The 25,970-nt window shown below is 44.9% G+C and overlaps 1 protein-coding gene across 6 annotated transcripts in view; it reads left to right on the forward strand.

The window, feature by feature from the left end:
- The window catches only part of Dym (dymeclin), a 283,454-nt gene that overhangs the window by 223,833 nt on the left and 33,651 nt on the right, over positions 1 to 25,970 (forward strand). For all 6 annotated transcript variants that reach the window (XM_076555514.1, XM_076555516.1, XM_015992663.3 and 3 more), the window contains one exon: positions 8,704 to 8,817. In XM_076555514.1, the coding sequence (XP_076411629.1) occupies positions 8,704 to 8,817 (114 nt within the window). The remainder of the gene's footprint in view (positions 1 to 8,703; positions 8,818 to 25,970) is intronic.

Raw genomic sequence — 25,970 nt, forward strand, 5'->3', positions numbered from 1 at the left:
CCCTAGAATCTAGACCATAACGAAGATACTTTCAGACAGAGAACGCCTACTGCTATTAGAGATACACTGCAAGAAATCCCAAGGAACTTATCTGAACAAAAATACATACTTGGCAAAAACTTGGTTCTACAAAAAGAAATGGAGGGTGGGAGACGATGGCAGTGTTGTGGCTGAATTTGATTCCCTAGCACCCATGTAAAAGCCAGATGTTGCCGGGCAGTGGTGGCACATGCCTTTAATCCCAGCACTCGGGAGGCAGAGGCAGGCAGATCTCTGTGAGTTCGAGGCCAGCCTGGACTACAGAGTGAGTTCCAGGAAAGGCACAAAGCTACACAGAGAAACCCTGTCTTGAAAAACAAAAAACAAAAAACAAAAAACAAAAAAAAAAGCCAGATGTGCTGGCTTGCACCAGAAATCCCAGCACTGGGGAGACAGAGGCAGGAGGATCCTTGGGGCTTTGTTGGCCAATCAGTCTAGCATATAATCAGCAAGTTGCAGCTTCGGTGGGAGACCTTGTCTCAAAAAGTAAAGTGGAGAGCCATTAAGGAAGACTCCTGACATTGACTCTGGACTCCACACACAAACAACACATATTCCCCCCAAAAAAAGAGTTCCCAAAGTGGTAAAGTTAAAGAAACCATGAAGGATTTTTGTTATGTTGATCCACTGTATAATTGGCTTTCAGCCAAGTGTTGTGGTACACACCTTTAACCCCAGCACTTGGAAGGCAGAGGCAGGTAGATCTCTGGGTTCCAGGCCAGGCAAGGGTATGTGGTGAAACCATGCCAAAAAAACAAAACAAATAATAATAATGTGTTTTCTAAAGAAGGGATTAATAAATTGTTTTGTAAGTGGACAAATAGTAAGTTTTTGAGGGAAAGGAGCTACAGTTTCATCACAACTACTCAGCTCTGAGGTTGTAATTCAGTAGCTACCATAGGAAATACAGAAACCAATGAGCATGGCTGCATTTCAATAAAACTTTATTTGTAAAAACAGAAAACAGGCTTAGATTCAGGAAAAGCATTTATTTAAAACATTTTTATGATAGAAAAAAACTATTCAAATAAGTACTAAAGAAAATTGCCTGAATCTAGGACTAACTTCTAATTTTTCTGAAAATAATGAAACTCATCTGTATTTTGAAAGAGAAGATTTTTATGCAAATCCATGTGAAAATTAAAAAAGTTTCAGTTGGCATTAGCAGTGTATTAAGCTCATGATAATGATGCTGGTTTTAATGTGGGAAACTTTCCTGGAATTTGCCTCAGGCTTCATATTGTACTGCTGCTTTAAGTAAGATGACCTTTGACAAAGTCCCTTCATCTACAGCGTAGGAATCAATAATGATAAAGCCTGAGATTAGTCTGTTACGTGGAACCGAAGCACAGGACCACCACTGCTGCATTTAGCCAATCAGAGTGCTTCCTTCCTTGGTGCTCTAGGTCCCGACTCTACACTGCACATAGATATGATTTCTACGAGCTAATTTTTGTCACAAAGGTAATTAAAGCACTAATATAGACTAATGGTGACATCCTGTGAGCACTCACTGTATGTAAGGACTTGTCCCTCTCCAGATAACCTAATTCTCTCAGCCGACCATCAGGCAGGCACTGTATTTTACATCACTTACAGATCGAGACACTGAGCATGAAGAAATGAAATAACTTGCCAAGACTTCGTAGAGAGTTAAGATTAAAGCCAAGCTGTTTGTCAGCAATTGTGTTTGCTACACCACTGCATGATGCCACCTTTGAGAGCAGTTGAGCATCCTACAAATCACACTGCTGGTATACATCCCAGTTGTAGACATCATCTTGAGCACTCCTGGTCTCTGCTCCCATACACTCTCGTCTCTTACCTGCCCAGTGTACACCATCTTTACTGAAAGCAGAAAGATCTGACATTGAGTAGGCTGTCAAAATATATGTTGATTAAAGCAAACACAGCTCTAATCCCAGCACTCAGGCAGGCGGAAACCCTGTCTTGGATGGATGGATGGATGGATGGATGGATGGATGGATGGATGGATGGATGGATGGATAAATAAATAAATAAATAAATAAATAAATAAATAAATAAATAAATACAAAAGCACATGCCTCTAGTTGCAGCATTCAGGAGGCAGAGGCAGGCAGGCCAGCCAAGGCTGCACAGTGAGTCCTGTCATCCTTCCCTATTTCCCCCCCCCCCCCCAAAAAAAATGCTTGGGGGAAAACCAAACAAATGGTGAGGAAATACATCATTTTTTGCTTTCTAAAACATGTTTATTAGTGCCTTTAAAAAACAAAACAAGCCATATGTGACCTATTCCTTTAATCCCAGTATTCAGAAGACAGAGGCAGGAGGATCTCTGAGTTTGAAGACAGTCTGGTCTGCATGGTGAGTTCTAGGACAGTCAGAGCTATATAGTGAGACCCTGCCTCAATGACTCTTCTAGAGGACCCAAGTTTGTAAGACAAATTGCTAAACAGTCTTAATTAAAAAAAAAAAAAAAAAAAAAAAGCAACAAACAAAAAACCCAGGGCCAGGTATTGGGGTGAAAATTGAGAGATCAGAGAAGCAGAAAAAGCCAGCCATGTTCTTACTGCTAGGAAATCCTCAGCCCAAGAGAGAGCTACTTCCTGTATACCCATCTATATGCCTTTTTGTGTTCTACCTTCTTACTCCCTCTCTCCGCCCAGCTACACCACTTTCCTCTTTCCGCCCAGCTCTCTCACTTCCTGTCTGTCTGTACAGACCTCCAGACCTCTATGGTTAACTAGTGCTGGGAATTAAAGGCCTGAGCCACCACGCCTGGCTCTGTTCCCAGTGTGGCCTTGAACTCACAGAGATCCAGATGAATCTCTGCCTGTGGAATGCTGGGATTAAAGGCATGTGCTACCATTGCCCGACTTCTGTGTTTAATATAGTAGCTGGCTTTGTCCTCTGATCTCCAGATAAGCTTTATTGGGGTACACTGATAAAATATCACCACACAAGTTCTGTTCCCAGCACCGATGTCAGGCAGCTCACAACTGCTCATAACAACAGCTCCAGGAGGCTCAGGCCTCTTTCGTGTGCACATGCTTCTGTACAGACACATACACATATTAAACATAATAAAAATAAAATTTTTAAAAAAAACTAGCACTTCTCTTTTGATTCTTGGGAGAGTGGCTATTTTGCAAGGAAGAATGTTTGCCCGGCTAGTGCATACTGGCTCCTATCACCTCACCTACCCTGGGAAAGCTGCTCATATCTGTAAACCTGTGGTGTAAGGCTGTTCACTGCTTCACAACAGGTAGTTAGATAGGATTTTTTGTAGCACGAATCCTAACTGGTCTTAATAATAAAAGCACAGAGATAGAGTGGTAAATACTGAAAGATAAGAAAGACAAAGGAGCAAACCATAGCCACCTTTTACCTTGCCAACTCCTCAGCCTGAAAAAGGGGCCTGCCAAACTCTTGTCTCTGCCTGCATTATAGTCCTCTCTCCGCTCAGACAGATCACTTCTTGTTTCTTCCTCCCTAGTGCTGGTATTAAAGGTATGTGCCACCACTGCCTGGCTTCTATGGTTAACTAGTAGCTAGCTCTGCACTCTGATCTCCAGGCAAGCTTTATTTGTTAGAGCACAAACAAAATATCACAATTTTTAGTCGTTGTGTGGGTTGATAGAAACCATGCTACATTATAGACATCATCACTGTAGTAATATTCAAATTCTAAACAGCTAGTAGAAAACACAAGTTCTTTGAATTATTTTTAAGCTTTGCTAGTATTGAATTCTGAATTTGTCGGAAATTTTTGGCTCAACAAACTACATTATATCTTTCATCTTTAGTATTTCTTATTTTAAGCACTAAGCTTATCTGGGCATACCAGCACATATCTGTAATCCCAGCACTCTGAAGCTGAGACAAGAGTATTGCAAGTTCTAGACCAGTTTCGGCTGCATAACAAGACCCTTGTTTTCAGTAGATCAGTCAGTCGGTTGGTCGGTCGGTCGGTTGGTCGAATTGTTTTGTTTTGAAAGCATACTTGGTGGTAGAGCACTTGCCTAACATGCAAAGAGCCCTGTGTTTGATCCCTAGCACTAGGGCAGGGCATCAGAGACCTCCAAGACTGAAGCCTAGGCTCCATTTGTTGCCTGAGGATTAGTGGAGACTCGGGAGCATCTAAGCTCCAGCTGCTCCTGACACTCTCATCCGATCATCTTTCTCTCATCTCATTTACTCATCTGTAGGAAGAGATTTTATCAGCCTTGTAGAATCACTGTGGACATGAAATAAACAGCATGGAAATAATGCATGCTCCAGGATAAAGACCTAGTAACAGTTCACTTCCTTCCCTCCTGATGTAGAAAGTATACTTCTCTTCTAGAAATAGTTCTTTTATCATTTTTTAAGTACTGTTTTTTTAAGATTTATTTATTTTATGTGCATTGGTATTTTGCCTGCATGTATTCTTGCATGAGGGTATTTGATACCCTGAAACTGGAGTTACAGACAGTTGTGAGCTGCCATATAGGTGCTGGGAATTGAACCCAGCTCCTCTGGAAGAGCAGCTAGTGCTCTTAACTACTGAACCAGCCCCCCTTTTATCATTTTCTAAAATAGTGACATTCTGAATGCAAAGACATTAGAATGTCAACTTTAAACATACAAATGAGACAGTTTTTAAAACTATGTAATAAATAAATGAATGAAATTTACTTAGAACTGGAGCCACATGGCCACCCTGCCATTCTCCTGGTAACAGAAGAATTCTTTCATGGCTTAGAGGCAAGCCAGTGTAGGCCACAGAGTGAACAAAACAGGCCTGTCATCACATCACTTTGTTCTTTGGTGAAGTAATGTGTGAGTACTCATGCTTTTGTTGGCCTGTCGTGTCTCTAAGCATACGACTACTGTGGGTTCCACTTGGCTTTGATTGTGAGGGTTTTGCTGTCTTGATCAGCAACACCCCACAAGTTGCACTGGTGTCCCTCGAGATCCTGGGACAGGGCCACTGGAGCCTCCCTTGTTCATGTAAAAGAGGTTGCGTTTTCCCAGTGGTGTAAGCACTGGGCTGCGGTTGTGACTTGGCAGTAGACCCCTTTCTGTACAGTGTCGGCTCTGACACTGCCACAGGGTGAACCACCAAACTCCAGGTACTCTGAGGGGCAAAGGAGGTGCTGGGATGCAGGTTTGGCAGGCGCGCTCCCCTCTGGCTCCCTCACACTGTGTTACATTGTGTTCTAGTGGTCTAGTGGCTGGGGATATCCCTCAGTGTAGACCTCCTGCCTCACGTATGCAAAACGTGGATTCCGCCACAAAAGAGAAGGCGGAGGGAGGGAGGGAGGAAAGAGGGAAGAAAGGGAAGGGAAGGGAAGAGAAAGAAAGAAAAAGAAAAGCAGTTGTGTTCCTATAGGATCTGAATTCGTCAACAATCTTTGAGAAAGTCCTATTTATCCCCCCATGTATTGTATTGTGTTGAAAGAAAAGCAATCAGATCCGCATGTGTGACAAAGGACAATGCAAAGCCTGCAACCTCTTCTCCTAGAACAGGTGCCTCCTCAGGAGATGGAAGAAGTGAGGTTCCCACCAGTCTCTCAGGCAGTGGGCCCATCAGCCTGGCTAGGTTGGTTCTCTAGAGTCAGGAATGTGTCTGCCAGCTGTGACAGCGCACGCCTTTAATCCCAGCACTCAGGGGCAGAGGCAGGCGGGTCTCCGTGAGTTCAAGGCCAGCCTGGTCTACAGAGCGAGTTCTAGGACAGCCAAGGTTATAGAGAGAGACCCTGTCCCAAGTTAGATAGATGTAGACAGACAGACAGATAGACAGAAAGATTGATAGATAAAATTAACATAAAAAGTGTCTTTCTAGGAATTATATTTTGTTTGCTATTGATGTGAAGCCTTTGTGATTAGCAGAAATTATGATATCCAGTAATTCAGGTTTTTCAATAATAGTTTAATAAGTACCAAAATTCTTTTGAGTCACCACACCAAGTAATTCTTTAAAATCGAGTTCATTTTGTCTTTACCTCACTCTTGTTCACTTCCTTTTGTGTTATATTTATACATGTATATAAATATATACGTGTGTATATAGACATATGTGTGTGTGTATATATGTGTATATATGGGTGGGCATGCCGCAGCACATGTGTGAAGATCAGAGGACAGCCTGTGGGAGTCCCTTCTCTCCTTCCACAACATGGGTTCCAGAGAGTAGGTCACCACGCTTAACAGTAAGCACCGTTATTCACTGAGCCACCCTGACAGTCCATTCCTGTCTTTTTATGCTCAGTTTATGATATATAAAACATTAATGCTGGGCTGGAGAGGTTGCTCAGTGGTTAAGAGCACTGGCTGCTCTTGCAGGGGACTAGAGTTTAGTTTCCAGCACTGGCAGCTCACAACCACCTATTACACCAGTTCCAAGGAATCTGATACCTTCTTCTGACTGCCATGGGCATCAGACATGCACACTCATAAGCATAAAAATGATTTTAAATCCCCTTTTAAAATTAATACTGTAGTATGTTGCATGACTTATAAATAAATGGAACATATTACAAGTACATACTTTTTTTTAACATGTGGGCATATTCGGTCAGAAAAGTTTAAAGACCTCTGACCTAGATTCTGGCTGACTGTCAGAAGCATCCCGGACATCAGTCTGGTGGTCTCTGAGCAGGCCCAGGGTTGGTGTCAGGAGACTTTGTGACCACCTCTGATGGCCTGTCACATTTAAGAGCCATTCAGTGTCTCTTACACCTTATGCTGAATATCATCCAATGGCAAAACCCCAGCTTTTAGTAAATAGTAAAAAATGTAAGCCTAATGTATCCATTCTGAGTTTTAGTCATAAACTAGTTCATTGGATTTTGGTTTTGGTTTTGGTTTTATTTTTGTATTTCTTAGAATGTTTTTAACACATGTTCCTACTCTTTAAGTATTTTTGGCCAAAGAAATTAATTTATGCATGAATATTAGGTTAAGTCACATGAAATTGACAATATTTTTTTTAAACTATTTTGTATATCTTAGGGGTCAGCAGTCTTCCTGATCTGTAACATTGTGCTTTTAATAATAATTTCTGGAAAATGGCCATGACATTTTCTGTGATTTGTTGGACTGGTTGGTTGACGTGGGTTCTGCAGAACTCAAGAGTGAACCCACAAGCTACCAAGCATTCTAACACTAAGCTACATCCCCTGCTCCCCTTTCAGTTGGTTTGGGTTTTGTTTTGGTACGTGTGATTATGTTGCTGTGTGCAGGTGCACACATGTGTGTCTGCACACGTGTGGAGACCAGGAGTCACCCCTCCAGCGCAGCACCTTTCTTTCTTCTTGTTTTCTTTTCTGAGGCAGTGTTTCGGTGACCTGAAACTCACCTAGTAGGGTAGACTGGCTGGTCAACAAGCCCCAGGAACCCTCCTGCCTCTGCTTCCCCGGCATTGGGGTCATAAGCACAGGCTTCTATATCTGGTGTTTTTTTTTTTTTTTAATCTGTTGGGTTGTTTTTTTTTTCTTTCTTTTGGAGACAGGATTTCTCTGTGTTGTTTTGGTGCCTGTGCTGGATCTCACTCTGTAGACCAGGCTGGCCTTGAACTCACAGAGATCCACCTGCCTCTGCCTACCAAGTGCTGGGATTAAAGGCGTGCGCTACCACCGCCCGACCACATCTGGATTTTTTTATGTGAGTTTTGGGAACTGAACTCTGTTCCTCATACTTGCAAAGCAAACTTCACCCAGTATGAGACCCCTACCCCACTGCTTTTAATTTTCAGTTACAAATTTTCAGTGATCTGGAATGCGGCTATGCATTTTACTACATAGTTCAGACTCTGTGGCGACGTCAAGTGGAAGTGATGGTGGATTGCTGTTGATTATCCCTGGTGATCGGGGATATCGTAGGAATGCTGCAGATGGCCAGGCAGTGATGGCACAGCCCAGAGCTATTACAAAGAGAAACTCTGTCTCGAAAAACAAAAATAAACCACTGTGGATGAATTAAAATCATAGATAATCCCCAAATACCATTTTAGCCATTAACTTAAGATTCTTTTCCTGTTAAGATTTCTCCCGAGGTCTCTTTTTAAGCTTGGAAATTGACTCGTTGAAGATCTGCTTTCTCTTTCCACATTCTGCTCTGCGCTGCTCTATAACCAAGAACAAATAAAGGACGGTAATATGGAGGTGGCAGGATCGAGACTCTTGACTCGAGCGTGAATAACCACCGTGATACACGGGGCTGACTCTTATGTGACCATCAAACCCTAGAGAGGTCTATGGCTAGGAGGTCAGATAAAGCAGAATCTGGGTCCTTTAAAGTAGAAGTGGGAGGCCTGACTTGAGGTGAGAAGGGCGTCTCTGAAGAGACTTGTCAGACAACCGCTTGGTCAAATGTATGCCTTCCACGTCACACACCTGTAACCCCAGCTACTTGGGAGGCTGAGGCAGGAGGACTACAAACGAAGCATGGCAAAACAATAACTTTGGGGCTGGCAGGAGGACTCAGGTTAAGAGCACTGGCTGCTCTTGCAGAGGACCTGGGTTCAGTTCCCAGCACCCACATTCTGGCTCACAACCATCTGTAACTCCAGCTCCTGGGGCTCTGACCCCCTCTTGTGACCTCTGTGGACACCAGGCGTGCAGGGAGTACACATATATACATACAGGCAAACACATAAAATAAAAATAATCTTTTCTTTACACGGCTTTTTCATTACAGGTGATCTCCTTCTTTAGCTCAAGGCTGCTACAGGCTGGAGCTGAGCTGTCAGTGGAAAGAGTCTTGGAAATCATTAAACAAGGGGTTGTGGCACTGCCCAAGGACAGACTAAAGGTAAGCCGGCTGAAGACGTGTCTGCCGCCCCTGGCTATTGATCATTTATGCGCGCGTCAGCATCTAGCTGTACTCAGAATCATGCCGCTTACCCCGTACTCATAGGTCAGAGAGACCGAATATTTGCTCTGCTCTATCCGATACCAAACTGCAGTTCAGAGAACAGCCAAATATGCTTTGACACCACTGAGTATCCCATGAGTAACCCCTGCATACCCCATGAGCAACTCTGATGTTAACACATATGTTTTTAATCCAGTCAAACAAATTGAATCATACAAACCTCACCAAAGGCTAATGGGAAGGTGGAGGCGGTGGTGATGCCAGTTACTGTGGGGCCTGACGCTTGTGAGTGCCTCCCCATGTCGTTCTGGGCCTCAGCATCTGAGTGTCTCCCTCATTCAGTCCCCTTCTCAAGTAGCTAGTGTCAGCAGCTGAAGTCATCAGGGGAGGAAGCCAGCATAGGAAGGTTAGTTTACCCAGAGGACTAGTTTACCCAGAGGACTAAACTAGAGAGTGGTTGAGCTGAGTCAGGCCCAGGCAGTCTGGCTCCAGAGCCCTTGCTTGAGATCCATACACTGCTTGCTGTATGCCTTCATACAGTAATGAAAAGTACTTCATGGAAACAGGGGAAATACTGCATTTGAGAAAATACGTGGTGTTTGTATGGCAGAGGCACTCGAGGTGAACTCATGGGCGCAAGTCCACACCTCACACCTGATCCCTTAGAGCAGTGGTTCTCAGTCTTCCTAGTGCTGCAGCCCTTCAGTACAGTTCCTTGTGTTGTGGTGAACCCCAACCGTAAGTTATTTTTGTTGCTACTTCCTAACTATAATTTGGTTACTGTTATGAACTGTAGTGTAAATATCTGTTTTCATATGGTCTTAGGTGACCCCTAAGATAGGGTCATTTGATCCCCCCCAAGGGGGTCATGACCCACAGGTTGAGAACCACTGCCTGGAGCCTGGTGTGGTAGCTTAAGTCATCTCATGAGCACTAAAACTTAGATTTGTGATGATAGCTTTTCTCTCTCAGAAAATACAAGAAACTCTAAAGGTGAGGATAGTTTATATGTCAAAGACGACAATTTACTTTTCAGTTTATGGTAGCAGAGAACACAGTAAGATCTATAAGCTAAAAAAGCAAGACATTTTGCTGAAAGTGTATGTAGCTCGTAACAAGGAAGAATTGCTCAAGAGGGTAGAAATTAAACAAAACTGTTGCCCACCCAGTTGCTAATGGTTTCATGTAAACAGATATAAGAAGGGCATTTCCAGATCTACATCCCTAGCCTCCTCTCCGGTCTCCTCCAGGCTACAGAGGAGATTTAAGGTCGTTGTATTTCCCAGAATCCTCTTCTCCCCATGATGCCACAGTTGCTGGAGATTTGGAGAGGCTGTTCTCTAGAGACAGCCTCCGGCCTCCACCAGCAGTGTTAGTCAGCTTTTCATTACTGTAACGCAATGCCTGAAGGAATCAACTGGCAAAGAGAGATTTGTTGTGGTAGTTTCACCCTGTGAATCAGTTGGCCCAAGTGCTTTGGGCCAGTCTTGAGACAGCATGTTATGACAGAAGCTTGTGACAAAACAAAATTCCAGGCCTAGTTCAGAGCTCAGGAACGGAAGAGGAAAGAACTAGGGCTGGAGAGTTCCCCAGTGACCCACAAACCTACCCATTCCCTCTCAACGCTTCCACTAAATGCTTAGCTGCTCCATGAGCAGGACACCAAGTCCTTAATGTCTGGGCCTCTGGAGAACATTCTGTATCCAGACTAGAGCCTGTCTTGCAGTGGGTGACTGAGGTCGTCAGTGGCCCCCAGCGATGCTGAAGTTTGCAGCGGCTCACGGAAAGCTCTGGAAAGCTCTGGAGCACTTCGGTGGTGTTGGCTATGATGTCACAGCTTCCCTGTGCTGTGGCTCTCAGGAAGTTGGATGTACTTGATTGACATGAGTAGAGCTTCTGTTCACCCTACCAAACCAGTCAGAGAAGTAAAACTCCTGATTTCAGGAGATAATGATTGAATGTGAAGAACTCAAAGTCTCAGAAACGCACAGTGAAGGGAAACCACAGAAGCTGCAAGGCCATCCCCAGCAGTGTGGTGGTGGTGCATCAGGGTGGGCATCCAGGAGCAGCTGGCAAGGCTTCCGCTGAAGTCCGCAGGCCTGCCCACCGCTGGCGCTAGACCTGGATTTCCTGTGTCCTTCGGGGTATGCACGTACCACCTCCATTGCCACACCAGGCTCTCAGCCATTGCCCCACGGGATAGCATGAAGGGGAAAGAGAGGAGTCAGTGACCCACGGACAGTGTCCAAAGACACTGGTGACGCATCGTGAGAAGCGGCTAGCCATTCCGCGGACTGTGTGTAAGAGGCAGAGGGAGCAATCTGAGCCTGCTCAGACAGCCGCGGACTGTGCTGGGAGGAACTTGAATCCTGGGAGGCAGGGAACAACCTGGGGTCTTCAGTCCAGAAAGAGGGGACACGATTACTACTTATGCATCCTCCCCTTCTCAATACGGCTTTGCCGCTGTCCCCCGCGGTGAGTTGGTTGAGTATGTCCTTTAAACAAAATTGAAGCCCAAGATGAGGAAATGAATAGCGAAAGAGGTACTAGCCTCCCTTTTTTTTTTTCATTTTTACTGTATTTTTTTATTTGACAAGTAAATGTGCGTATTTACATTTTAATGCAAGTGTTGGTGTGTGGGGTCAGATCAGGGTAGTGGTATATCCGTCATCTCAGACATTTGCTATTTATTGTAGGGACATCCAAAAACTCTCGCTTCAGCTGTTATGAAATAGTCACTTGATTAGTGCCAACCACAGTAGTTCTACTGTGCTAAAAGTTGTTCACCTCCTGTTTCCATAAACCAGCCTCCTGCCGCACACCCCGGCTGGGCTCTGGAATCACTCTTCTGCACTCTGCTTGTCTGAGATAGATCAGCGTTGTTCTTCCACATCTAAGTGAGAACATACGATGTTTGTCTTTGTGTGCCTGACTGATTTCCATCTCCCATCCATGTTGCTGTAGATGGCAGAATTGTTCACAGTTGAGTACTATTCCATTGTGTGTGTACTACATTTCCTTATCCATTTACTCATCCACACCCCCTGGGATGATTCCACTTCATGGCTATTGTGAAGAGTGAGGCAGACAGGAAAATGGAGTGGTTTATTTTAGATATATATCCAATACTAGGATTGCTGGATGTCTTGATTGGGTTTCTATTGCTGTGATAAAAAAAAAAAAACAATTACTTGCCGGGCGTTGGTGGCGCACGCCTTTAATCCCAGCACTCAGGAGGCAGAGCCAGGCGGATCTCTGTGAGTTCGAGGCCAGCCCGGGCTACCAAGTGAGTTCCAGGAAAGGCGCAAAGCTACACAGAGAAACCCTGTCTCGAAAAACCAAAAAAAAAAAAAAAATTACCAAAAAGCACCTCGGAAGAAAGGGTTTATTTCATCTTACAGCTTATATCCCATCATCCAAGGAAGTCAGAACAGGATCTCAAGCCGGGCAGAAACCTGGAAGCCAGAGCTGATGCAGATGCCATGGAGGAGTGCTGCTTACTGGCTTGCTCTTCATACCTTGATCAATTTTTTACAGAACCCAGGACAAACACAGGACTAGCCAGCCTAAGAATGGCACCCCCACAGGGAACTGGGCCCTCTCACATCAATCATCAGTAAAGAAACATGCCCCAGCTTACCACAGGCCAGTCCTCTGGAGACACTTTCTCAACTGAGAGTCCTTCTTCCCAGTTGACTCTAGCTTGTGTCGAGTTGACGTAAGACTGACTGGCATACTAGATCTATTTCCAGTTTTTCTAATACAGTCTCTGTACTGATTTCTTCCATACCGTGCCAGCCTTTTTAATCTTTTGACACTGTTTCTCAAAATTCTGGCAAATGTAACTTGTCAGTAAATTTTACAACTTAAATTCTACAATAAATAGTAATGCTGTAAGATATTTTTCCCAGCGTGTATAGCAATGAACTGATCCTGTTGTCACCCCAGCTTTCTAGGTGAAGCAGCTAAGACCTCAGGACACTGAGTAGTGTTCAAGTGCAGAGCTGGGTCCAGCAACACGCATTAACAAAGCAGCCTTTCTCCAGTGATATTTTACTCTGCTTGCCTGGGCTGTGATGAAGAGTACTCATAAGTTAGGGTTAGTCTGAGATCATGGTTAGCTAACATTGTTAGTAAGCCCAAATGTGAGCCAGAGAAGCAGGTGAGGTTACAGTACAGAGGCTGTATATCACGTGTGGTGAGGAGGAGGTTGTATAGAACCCGAGGAAGAGAGGATCCCAGGAGATACAGTGTCCGACCACTGCAAGTATTATATCATAGAAGAGTCAGGCATTTCATCTTTGGGGTGGAAATTGGACCAAGAGAATACCTGCAGCAAAGTCTGGGAGCAAATATAAGAACATCGTGTAATCCAAGGGCACAGGAGAGGTGGGTTAAAAGAAGTCCATAGGAGCTTGGGGGCGGCTCCTTTGGTAAACTGCTTGCCGCACAGGCATGAAGATCCATAGCACCCATGTAAAGAGCTGGGCTCAGAGGCACACATTCACCACCCCAGTGCTGGGACAGTGGAGAAAGGAGGGTCCCTGCAGCCCATCGTTAGCTAGTTCAGGTGGTTGTGGAATATGACTTTAGGCAAAGATGTGTTATATTTGTTTATGCTGCATTTTTTTTAATGATGTAAAGATGTGTTGCTTTGCCTGCCTAAGGCACCTGATTGTTGTAATAAAAAAGCTGAGCAGCCAATAGCAAGGGAATAGAGGGATAGGCCGGGCTGGTGGGCAGAGAGAATAAGTAGAAGGAGGAATCTAGGCTTGAGGGAGAACAATAGAAAATGAGAGAGCAAGGAAGAAAGATGCCCAGGGACAGACAGACAGACAGACACGGAGAGTAGGATATACAAAATGAAATAAAGGTAAAAAAGACCCAAAGCAAAACATAGATGAAGAAACAGGTTAAGTTGAGTTATAAGAGCTAGCAAGAAACAAGCATTTGTAACTAATAAGTCTTGGTGTCTTTATTTGGGAGCTGGTTGGTGGCCCAAAAGAAAGCCTGCTACACCAGGTTCAACAAGAGACCCTGTCTCAAAAATACGATGGAGGGACTGGGGAGATGGCTCACTTGAGAAAGCACTTACTGTCCCAGTGTGAGGAGGGGAGTTCCAGTCTCCAGGACTTAAGTACATGTCGGCTGGGCATGGAAGTGACAGCATTCACAAGGTGTCAATCCAGCATCCCTAGAGCAAGCTAGCTGGCTAATCCAGCTGAGTCTGTGAGCTCTGGGTTCGGTTGAGAGACCTGCTTCACAAATAAAATGGAGACAGCACTCGGGAGGCAGAGCCAGGTGGATCTCTGTGAGTTCGAGGCCAGCCTGGGCTACCAAGTGAGTTCCAGGAAAGGCGCAAAGCTACACAGAGAAACCCTGTCTTGAAAAACCAAAAAAAAAAAAAAAAAAGCAAAAAAAAAATAAAATAAAATAAAATAAAATGGAGAGCAGAGGGACAAGACTCCTAAAGACTCCTGATGCCAGCAACACACATGTGTGTACATACACACACACACACACACACACACACACACACACAAAATAATAAGGTAGAAAACAATTAAGGAAGACACCTGATACCTCTGGCCTCCACACACACGTATGTACACACATGAACACACACAAGCACATATGCTTGCACTTACCATGTGCACAGACAAAGTCTTCTGATGGAAAGCTGCACAGAATTGTACCACAGATTTCTCGTGATTAGAGTCCAGAATTTGGCTGTTTTTCCTTCCATGGTGAGTTTTGCAGAGCGGTGCCCCGTTGCCCGCAGATAAAGTCTGAAGTTCTTACTCTGGGATTCTAGACAGCTCACGGTGCCCTCCTCTCCCAGCGTCCTGCCCCCACCGCCACCCCCGGCTGCAGACAACTCTGCATCTGTGTCCTTCTGTGGCCTCCCTTTGTGGATTTGCTTCTGCAGCTCACTCGTCGGGGTGTGCAGCTCCCTGTCATCTGCTGTGCCTCTGCCGCCCCCCCCCCTCCCCACCCTGTTGCCTGGGCCTTTCCTTATCCAGACCCTGAGCATCATCCCCAAAGGCCCGGCTGAATTTCAGAGGATTTGTGAAGACTTTCCTTTCGTTCTTCCATCCACATATGTCTCTCTCCTTAAAATGCCCAGAGCCCTTTATCCCTGTGTCTTGTCCTCTTCTGTCCTGTATTGGGTGTTTGACGTCTTTCTCACTCTTGAGAACAGGACGTGTTGCTCATCTGCAGCCCCTGATGCCTAGCTCAGTCCATGAACTGAGTGGAGGGGGGAACAGCCCATGTTATGTACCGGGGGGGGGGGGGGGGGGGCGGAAATGGGCTTCTTAGCATCTGGGGGTCGAGGGATCAAAAATACTGTGCCTTCAGACAAGCTTTTCAAATTCTTTTTTTTTTTTTTTTTGGAGCTGAGGACGGAACCCAGGGCCTTGCTAGGCAAGCGCTCTACCACTGAACGAAATCCCCAATCCCAAGATTTATAAGTCTTTCAGATTTTTTTCTTTTCTTTTGGTTTTTCGAGACAGGGTTTCTCTGTGTAGCTTTGGAGCCTCTCCTGGAACTCACTCTGTATCCCAGGCTGGCCTCGAACTCACAGAGATCTGCTTGCCTCTGCCTCCCGAGTGCTGGGATTACGGCTTCAAATTCTTATTCCGCCATCTTCCGACATTCGAATGTCTGTAGCTGTCTCTCTCTGTTCTGGCACTATCCTGAACACAGCAGAGGACGAGACTAACACACCCTGCTCACACGGAGCTCACGGCTGTGGGGAAGACACAGTAAGCTAAAAGTGTCAAACAGATGCTGTTTTAGGAAGCAGTGGCTGATGGAAGCGTGCCCTTCGCCACCCCACTGCAGGACCCACACTGTTAACTGCTGCATCTCAGGCTCCTCCTCCATCCTCCTCTTCTCTTTCTTTCCTTGCTCATGACGTTTCTGACAGGTCCCGGTCACCTCGGTTGTCTTCGGGTTTTTCTGATTTTCAACAGAATCTCCTGATTCTGTTGAAGCTGTTCATATTTGGCCAAGACCCCAGAAGCATACTGCCCTGGTGCAGCGTGGTCGGGTGTGTGGTGTCTGCAGGTCTCTTTTTCTGGAGATGTTGTTTGGCATCTCCAGGCTTCTCCAGTGAAGCGGGACCATTTGGTCTATTGTAAATGTTAAACATCTTGGGAGTGACACTTGACACCTTTACTGGTACCTTGTTTCTCCTCAGAGTTTGGCCACTGATTTGACCATCCATCCGTAGGTCTGGCCACACCATGAGGAACTTCCCATTGTGGTGCTTGCCAAGTGAAGACTTTGTAGTTCCCTCTGTAGGTTCTCGTTCAGTGCTGACATTTATTTATTTTTGCCCAGATTGTTCTAGCTTTGGCAGTGGGCTCCTGGGGTTGACTTGGCTGTCCTTTGACACGCCCCACCTTACTCTGAGTACTTTTTGGGTCTGTGCGGTGCTGTGGATTAGTCTTGTATCTTCGGCGGCAGTGCAGACCCGCTGGGGGCTGGGCCACCTTTTGCAGACAGCCTTCTCTGCACCTTCCTTTCCTCCTCCCTCTCCTCCAGTAAGAGCTCGTGCTCTGTGCCATGCTGTGGTTCAGGTGCCTTCACTCCTGTGTTCTTTCACTTCGCCCTCACCGCCTCTGTCCTTTGTCCTTGCTGTGATGCCCATTTGTTTTCTAGTTCCTTTAATGAACACTCTGCCCAAGGACCCTTCCGCGGTCCATAGAAAATAGTGAAGGTTGACCTATAGTATTGACCTTAGCACAAAATGAATTACAGTGTGCAGGCCACACACTCGGATGTGGATGCATTGTCTTTTTATTGTAGTGTACTCAAGAAGAAATGGTTCTTTGAGACAGTCACATGTACATGGAAATGCAGCCTTCTTCATGGTTTTGGCCAGCAGAGATTTGTGGGGGTCCCAGAGACGTGAACCCTTGCTTAGAGTAATATACTAGTAAGGTCAAGGTCACGAGTAAATCCTTTAAGTCAGACAGGTAGTTTTGTTCTGGAACATGGAAAAAAAAATTGTACCCCTGGGCTCAGCTTGCCACTGCAGTCAGTGGCTGTAGAGGTTGGAAGATGGATGGTTCAGGTTAAAAACAGAAAACAAAACAATCCATCACCGTGTAGACGAGAAGCTGAAGTGGGTCATGCTCTGTTGATCTAAATGAGAACCTGTCATTGCCACAGATGTTACTCGGGGTGGGGAAGGCTGTTTAGCCTTAAACCAAGCCTTGCCTCAATTATTTTAATCATTTTGGGGAGGGAGTTGGGTGTTTATATTAAATTAAATCACATAAAATGTCGAGAATTTAATTCACAGTATACTACAGTATCTGAAGTTGATTGGGAAAGCTGTGTGTTGAATAGTGTTAGTATATCACATGAGTGTGGTTAAGAGTCATTCAGGGTAGTTTGCTTGTATATATTAACATAATAGTGGTGTATAATGATAGCTTTATATATGTGATGGGTTTGTAGGAATGGATTTCAAATTGGAAATACTATTTTAATAAGCTCCATGTCTTTATATGGAAGTGTGGAAGTGTCTACATAGCGATTTATCATATATATTAAAACACTACATTGCGGCTTTTTTACTACCTTGGCTTAAGAGAATCATAAAATTCATGAATTTACTCATCAGCTAAGCAGATGAGCCTGACATTTTGACATTTGCCATCACTGAAGAATAAAAACTCAATTTGTAGAATTATTCTTCCAACTTTGGAGAAGCAAACATTAAGATCTAGAAGCCTGTGGCACAGTAATTGACAGTGAACCAAATAAAGTAGTTTTCAATCAATTATTATTTGACATAGTCTTCTAAAATATTTGCATAATAGTCTGTGTGGGAATGTATACTCATTGGCTAAATTTGTCTATGCAGTTAAACAACTGGGCTGTTCAAAGTAAATAGTATTAATATCAATCTAAACATTCTCTTTTTACTGGTTTTCCATGCAGTCTGGGAAAGGCAGCCCTGGGTCATCTTGTTTTCCAGACCTTCGTGCTTAACCAAGAGACTAAGGAACAGCTCTGAACCCTTTTGCTTGTTTCTTGTCTCGGGTTTGGCAGGAACAACATTAGCATGTCCTTCGCAAGCTGCACAAGTAGCCATGGCTGGAAGCTCTTGCAGACTTCTGTACCCACAGCACAGCAGGGTCCTGGCTCCCATTTCACTGACTGAGAGCAGTTTGAGTGACGTGGGAGTGGAACGTAAATCATCCGGTCCCACGTGTGTTCACCTCATACATGAGAGATGAGGTTCCTGGTTCCCCCTTTTCATGGGCTCAGTTAATTATCTGTGTTGCTGGACGATTAAGAATGTTACCATGTGTATCATGTGAAAATTAGGTCCTGTTTTCACAGAAAATTTAATAAAAAGATAACTCTCTCTTTTAGTGCAAATAGGAAATTGTGGAATAACTTGATAAATCATAATAATTAAAAGTAACAACCAGCTCACACTAAATGAAGTATTTTGAGTGGTGGGGGAACTTTTATTAGTCTGTGGGTGCGGGTGTGGGTGTGAGTGTGCCACAGTGCGTGTGTGGAGGTCAGAGGCCAACCTCAGGTGTCGCTCCTTGACTGCCATCTTCCCCGTTTGAGACGGGGTCTCCTCGTTATCCGCTGATGTGCGTACCCAGTGACCTGCCCTGAGGTCCTGGTGCCTCTCTGCCTCCCACCTCCCTTGCACCTCTGTGTCCAGCCTTCTCCTGGGTCTGGAGACCTGGACCCAGTTCATCAGGCTTATACAGCAAGCTCGTTACCCACAGAGCTCTCTCCCCAGCCCGTAAAGGACTTTTAAAGCCTTCATTCTTAAATGTAATTTTTAGAATATTTTCATTGTTGTCATTAATTGCATAAGGAGTTACATACACACATCAAAAAAAGATTAATTTGTCTGGAGGGTTTTTTATTAGATTTTTTCATTTTATTTTATGTGTAAGGATTTTGCCTGAGTGTATGCATGTGCATGCTTATGGAACATATTTTATAGACTTTCAATATGGAATTTTACAACTTCCCCTTTCTCTTATTGGGAACCTCCTCCTTCTCTTCCCCAAATGTCACCTCTGTGAGATCACCGATTCCTGTAACGTCCAGATAGTACATTGTCACTTAACTGTGGTTATTGTACCCCACTTGAGCACAGTATTGCCGGACATCTTTGAGAGAACAAAGGCACATACAGCATCACCCAGGCCTCAGGAGAGGAAGGGTACACCCTGCAGAGGTAGCTAACCAAAGAGCAGTTCACCCTGTTTGTCAAGTAGATGGCCGAGAGGGTAAGTTACAGAAGGAAGACGTGACTGGACTAGTCAGGGGGAGTTAAGGAGAGACCTGGGCTCCACCTCATCTACCTTGAAGGAAAGTGAGGTTTACAAAGGTGAAAGAAGAAATCTAGGCAAAGGAAATCTGTGAGAGACGGTCCAAGGCACGTTTACTTAGTGTCCAGTGGAAACAACTGGACTCATAAATCCCCTGCCGAGTCAGTGTAGCTTTTCTCACTTAATGACACAATAAAGTCGTTAAACTAGTGCCTTCCAAACTTTTTGTTTTTCGAGACAGGGTTTCTCTGTGTAGCCCTGGCTGACCTGGTTCTCACTCTGTAGACCAGGCTGGCCTCGAACTCACAGAGATCTGCCTGCCTCTACCTCCCTAGTGTATGCGTCACCACTGCCCAGCTACCTTTCAAACTTTTTGACTGTCATTCCCAGTTGCGCGCGCACGCGCGCGCACACACACACACACACACACACACACACACACATTTCCACCATGGGTAGCAATATATACATTTTCATACAACTAAAACAAATACTCACTGAGTATGATGGGCTCATGATCCTGTATCTTTTTTAATTGCTGGCTAGGCCTACTAAATTGACTTAATGATTAACTGCTCTTTAATGTCTTAGAGTTTTAAAAATTCATGCATTAAGTGAATGGTTTCAAACTGTGGCCCTTAGAGTGGGAAAGGGGTATCACCATCCTCCAAGAACATGTTCAAAAATGCAGATCCTTGGGCTCCATCCAGATCTGTGGCCTGGTACTGCTCTTGCAGAAGACTCAAGTTCAATTCCCAGCAACCACATCTGGTTACATGCATATACACCACATTTGGGAGATGCCACAGCTCTTCACCTCACCATTCCTGCACACTTAGAAAGAAGCAAATTGGTGGGAATGGCTCAGTCAAGGAAGTACTTGCAGTTTACATGAGTTCAATCCCTAGAATCCACATAAAAAGCCAGGCGTGGTAGTACATGCTTAGAAACCCAGTGCTAAGAAAACAGACAGGAGGATCCCTAGCGTTTGCCAGCCTAACCTAAGTAGGTGGAGTTTTCCTGTCCTGCAGCCACTCTCAAATAATCACTCAGAGGCTTAATGCTATTTACAAATGCTCAGCCAATAGCTCAGGCTTGTTACTACCTAACTCTTACATTTAAATTAACCCATATTTCTTATCTATGCTTTGCCACATGGCTCATGGCTTGTTACCTTATTTACTACACATCCTGCTTCCTCGGTGGCTGACTGGCATCTCCCCTGACTGCCCCTTCCTCATCCCAGCATTCTCAGTTTGGCTTTCCCACCTAACTTTATCCTGTTCAGCTATTTGGCCAGTCAACTTGTTTATTGAACCAATCATAGCTACATAAATTCACACAGTGTGCAGAAGGATTATTCCACAGCAGCCCTACCCTACTTAGTAAGTTCTAGACCAGTGAAAACACTTTCAAATTATAAGGTACATGGAGGGGGGGGGTGCCTCAGTGGATAAAGAGCACTTTTGCAGGACATGTGTGAGAACCTGCATGCAGATCCCCAGAACCCATGGAAAAGCTGAGCACAGTTGCATGCTCACGCCTGTAAGCCCACAGCTGTGCGGGTAGGGAGACAGCAGGCTTGCCAGGCTCACTGGCTGCCAACCGAGCTCTGGGTTCAAAGAGAGACCCTGTCTGAAGGGAACAGGGCAGAGAGGGGCAGAGCAGGATACCCAGAATCCTCCTGTGGCCTCTGTGTACATGCACATGTGCATGCATGCACACACACACACACACACACACACACACACACACACACACACACACACAGGGAGGAAGGGAGGGGTCGGGGCAGCTAGCTAGGTTTAAGGAACAACACCCAAAGTTGTTATCCTGCCTTCACACATAGGTGTACCCTTCTCCTCCTCCTCCTCCCTCCTCCCCTTCCCCTCCTCTTTTCCTCCTCCCTCCCTCTTCCCCTTCTCCTCCTCCCTCCTCCCCTTCTCCTCCTCCCCTTCTCCTCCTCCCCCTCCCCTCTTCCTCTTCCTCCTCCCTCCTTCCCTTCTCCCCCTCCTCCTCTTTATTTGTTTTTCTTTTGTGGTTTTTTTGACACGTGATTTCATCGTGTAGCCTGGGCTGGCCTGTAACTAACACACTACCTCAGTTAGGCTGGCTTTAAACTCATGATCCTCCTGCTTCGCCCTCCCAAGCTCACTGATACCCAGGCGCACGTCTCCCCAAAGAGTTCTTACCTAAGCATCCTTCCAGCTCAAGACCTTCTGAAAACTTTGGAAGGGGTGTGACCTTAGAGGGCAGAAAGGCAAAGGTCCAGTACTCACACAGCAATGCGGTGCCTTACACAGAGCGAAACTGATCATTTGGGGTTGAGGCCACTTTCCTTACAGTGATTTTCATTCCCAGCAAGTTGAAGGTGACAGCAATCGACACAGATAATCCAGCAGTGATGCCAGTAAACATCTGCCAGACCGTTTCACTTATACTTCTTGGAACTGAATTTGTAGGTTTTAGGAGATTTGGGGCCCTGAAGTCTAGCCTTGTTCTTTGAGGAATTTGAATATCAGTGATGCCACCGGTCGGTGTGGGACAGTTGACTAGCTCATAGAACTTTTGCCTAGCAGTTCAGAGACTACACACTCAACCCGCTAAAAACTAAATGTGTTTGGAAAACTTTAATGATACGGGGACAGTAAAATGGCTTATTTGGTAAAGATACTTGCCAACAAACTTGCCCAACCCTGGGATCCACTTGTAAGGGAGAGAACTAGATCCTGTAAGGTGTTCCCTGGTCCCACATGTGTGCATCCCTCCCACCCACCCAAAGTGAGTAGGGAAGGTTTTTAAAACTGTAAAGATAATAGTTTGGTTTGGTTTTGCTTAGACAAAATCTCTCCGTTATGTGGCCCTGACTGTCCTGGAATTTGCAGTATAAACCAGGCTGGCCTGGAGCTCAAAGAGATCTTGCCTGCTTCTGCCTCCTGAGTGCTGGAACTAAAGGCATGTGTCACCATGCCTGATATGATCTTTTACCCAGTCCCACTTCAAAATATGAGTTTGGGTAAACATTTCACAGGATTTACTAATCCTTGACCCTTTTTTGGACTCTACAGACCATCATTCTCCACTTGAAGGTACCCCCTACTTAACCCTGGTCCTGGGTACCCCCTGGGTACCCCCTGCGTAACTGTCATCCTGGGTATTCCATATGTAACCCTGATCCTGAACTTGATAGCTTACTTTCTATCCAAAAGTGACCTTTGTTCATGAAGAAGGTTACATAGATGTACTTTGAAATGGAAATGACCCTATCCCATTGAAAACAGGAAAGTTTTACTTTATTTGTCATTGGGGATGGCCTGAGCATGGCAGGGCATGCATGTGTGGGAATCAGAAGACAGCTTTCACTAGTTGGCACCCTGCCTCCAACTGTGGGTGCTGGGCCTTGTTGTGCTCTGGTTGTCAGGATTGGTTGACAAGTGGCTTTACCACTGGCCATCTTACCAAACCCCGAAACAGTTGTTGGTGTTTTAACTATACATATGTGGGTGTTTTGCCTGCGTGTATGTCTGTACACTGTATATGTGCCTGGTCCCAAGGGAGGCCAGAAGAGGGCATCAGATCCCCTGGAACTGGAGTTACAGACATTGAAAGCTGTCCTGTGGATCCTCTGGAAGAGCAACCAGTGCTCTTAACCACTGAGCCATCTCTCCAGCTCCCCCAAAACAGTTGTGAAAAGCACCTGGAGTCCTTTTTTCTCTGGCGTCAGACAAGTGTCCCTGTGTCTGCCCTCAGCTTATGCAGTTGTTCACTAACTTTGGAGTGCAATCGGAAGGGCTGTATTTTATATCTATCTTTCTGTTTATTAAGTCCCAACAGTGATAGCTTGGTCTAGTGATGGCATACATTAAAAGATAGTCAAAGAATCATCTACCAGTAGCACCCTCTCTTTCCTTACTATTGTGGAAAAGAGGTGTGTGTGCATGTGTGTGAGGGCAGAGGGCAGACCTCGAGTGCCGTTCCTCTGGCATGTCCACCTTCCTTTTGAGGCAGTGTCTCCCACTGGCCTGGAATTCACCACATAGGCTGGGCTGGCTGGCCAGCAAGCCCCTAGATCCTTCTGTCCTTACCCACCTGGGATGACAAGCACACACCACCTTATATCCCTGTTTTCTCAAGAGGATTCTGGAGACTGATCTCAGATTTGTGCTTGTACAGGATCCCTTTACAGATGAAGCTACATCCGCATTCCTCTTACTATTTAAGAGAGAAATCACATGTGCAGATGATTGTAAAATACAGGGATACGTATATGCACATACATTAAAGGAAAATTATAAGATAAACTATGTGATTACTGTTCAGATCAAGAATTTGAGCCAGGCGGTGGTGGCTCACACCTTTAATCCCAGCACTCGGGAGGCAGAGCCAGTTGGATCTCTGTGAGTTCGAGGCCAGCTTGGGCTACAGAGTGAGTTCCAGGAAAGGCACAAAGCTACAGAGAAACCCTGTCCTGAAGAAAGAAAGAAAGAAAGAAAGAAAGAAAGAAAGAAGGAAGGAAGGAAGGAAGGAAGGAAGGAAGGAAGGAAGGAAGGAAGGAAGGAAGGAAGGAAGGAAGAAAGAAAGAAAGAAAGAAAGAAAGAAAGAAAGAAAGAAAGAAAGAAAGAAAGAAAGAAAGAAAGAAAGAAAGAAAGAAAGAAAGAAAGAAAAAAGAAAAGAAAGAAAGAAATTGAGCATTGCCTAGGAATCCTAGTGTGCCCTGTCCTGGAAATAAGGACCTGGGGGAGAGGCTCATCATTTCACCAGATCTGTGGGTCCCCAAGCACTGTAGCTTTGTCTTTGGGCTGCTCATAATGGAACCGTGATTGTGCACCATGCTCTCATTACACCTTCTCCTTCTCTCTCTCTCTCTCTCTCTCTCTCTCTCTCTCTCTCTCTCTCTCTCTCTCTCTCTCTCTCTCTCTCTCTCTCTCGACTTGTCTGTCTGTCTGTTTTGTTGTTTTTCGAGACTGGGTTTCTCTGGGTAGCCCTGGCTGTCCTGGAGGTGAGCCATGCCAAGCCGGCACGTCCTTGCACCTCCTTTTACTCAGCATTGTATTTGTGAGAGGCGTTCATGGTGTCCCGACATGCTTCTTCCCACTGATGCAGTGGCATTGCCGTGTTGAATCGTTGGCAGTCTAGCCTTTCTCCTGTTGGCAAGCCTTTCTCTATTTCTAACTTTAAACTTCTCAAAATAGAAAAAGTTCAATAAATGAAGCAAAATTTCACAAAGCTAAAAACAGAGAGAGAGAGATAATTCAAAAATAATGGAACTCAATCACAGCAAGAATACCATCTCCCCCAGCCAAAGCTGAGTGACAGCAGATGCTCCACCCAGTGGCAGCGGAGGGCAGAATATCGTATCCTCTATCGTTTTATGTATTTGTTTGGAGCAAGGTTTCACTCTGTAGCCTAGGCTGGTTTGGAACTCTCTGTGTAGACCAGCGTGTCCTTGAATTCACAGTCTCCCTAGTGCCGGGATTACAAGTCTGCACCACTTTGCTTCATTATAATCTTTGAAAGATTATGCCAGGTCATATCAAATAAGTTCCAGATTTTAAATTTGAAATAATTGACATTGGGGGGTTGGAGAGACGGCTCAGCAGTTAAAAGCACTTGTTGCTCTTGCAGAGGACCTGGGTTCAATTCCCAGTACCCACATGATGGCAAACAACCATCTATTACTCCAGTTCTGGGGAAGCCAGCCCCCTCTTCTGACCTTCACAGGCACCAGGCACACACATGGTGCACATATATACATACAAACACTCGTACACATAAAACAAAAATAATCTTTAAAAAATCATTTGTCATGCAAATATGTTTACTGACCACAACCCAACTAAATTAGGAATTAACGATGAAATAATTGAGGGAATGTCCAGATATTTGAAAAAACACAGCACACTTTTAATGAGTCAAAGAAGATATCACTAAGAAATCAGATTCACTTTAGCCTGAATAAAAACGAACATACACTTATGAAAATGTCTTTATTCAATGAAGTAGCATTACCTCAAAATCAAAACAAGATAAGACCTCTGAAAAAGTCAAGAAGAGTGTCTCTCATGAACAGACTCAAAAGTCTCTAAGTAGTAGCAAACTGCACCCATCAACATACAGAAAAGATTATATACCGTGACCAAGTGACGTTTGTCTTAGGAATATAAAGAAATCTAATGTGATGAGCCATATTTATGAAGTGAAGTATAGCTTGCACTGAAGAGGCCAAATGAAGTCGTGGCAAGCTCTATGCTCACGAGGTCTGAACTGTGTATTCCCTGACCTCCACAGAGAGGTTTGTTAGTCCCCATGATAGACTTCTCAAAAAACTAGGAATACAAGGGAACATCCTCACTTGGTGAATGAATATTTGAAACCCCTCCAACTAACATTATACATGCATAGTAACGGAAGACAGCATGTATTCTTGTATGATCAAGATCAAGGCAAGTATTCTTGGTACATCTATTCAGCATTGTATTAGAAATCCTAGGAGATCATTAAGATCATCATGATGAAAATCGGATTTCAACAGGGGGCTGGCAGTGTAGCTCAGTAGAGAGAACATGCCTGGCATGCACAAAGCCCTAGGTTCAGTCCCCAGCACAACATAAAACCCCAGCACTGAGAATCAGGAGGGGAGGATTATCCTCAGCCACACAGTTCAGAACCAGCCTGGTCTAGGGAGACCCTGGGGCGGTGGGATGGGATGGGGTGAGGGGTGACAATTGAAAGTGAAGAAGTAAAACTATCTTCATCTGCAAACAA

Source organism: Peromyscus maniculatus, chromosome 19, assembly GCF_049852395.1.
Source record: "Peromyscus maniculatus bairdii isolate BWxNUB_F1_BW_parent chromosome 19, HU_Pman_BW_mat_3.1, whole genome shotgun sequence".
NCBI classification, from domain to species: Eukaryota; Metazoa; Chordata; class Mammalia; order Rodentia; family Cricetidae; genus Peromyscus; species Peromyscus maniculatus.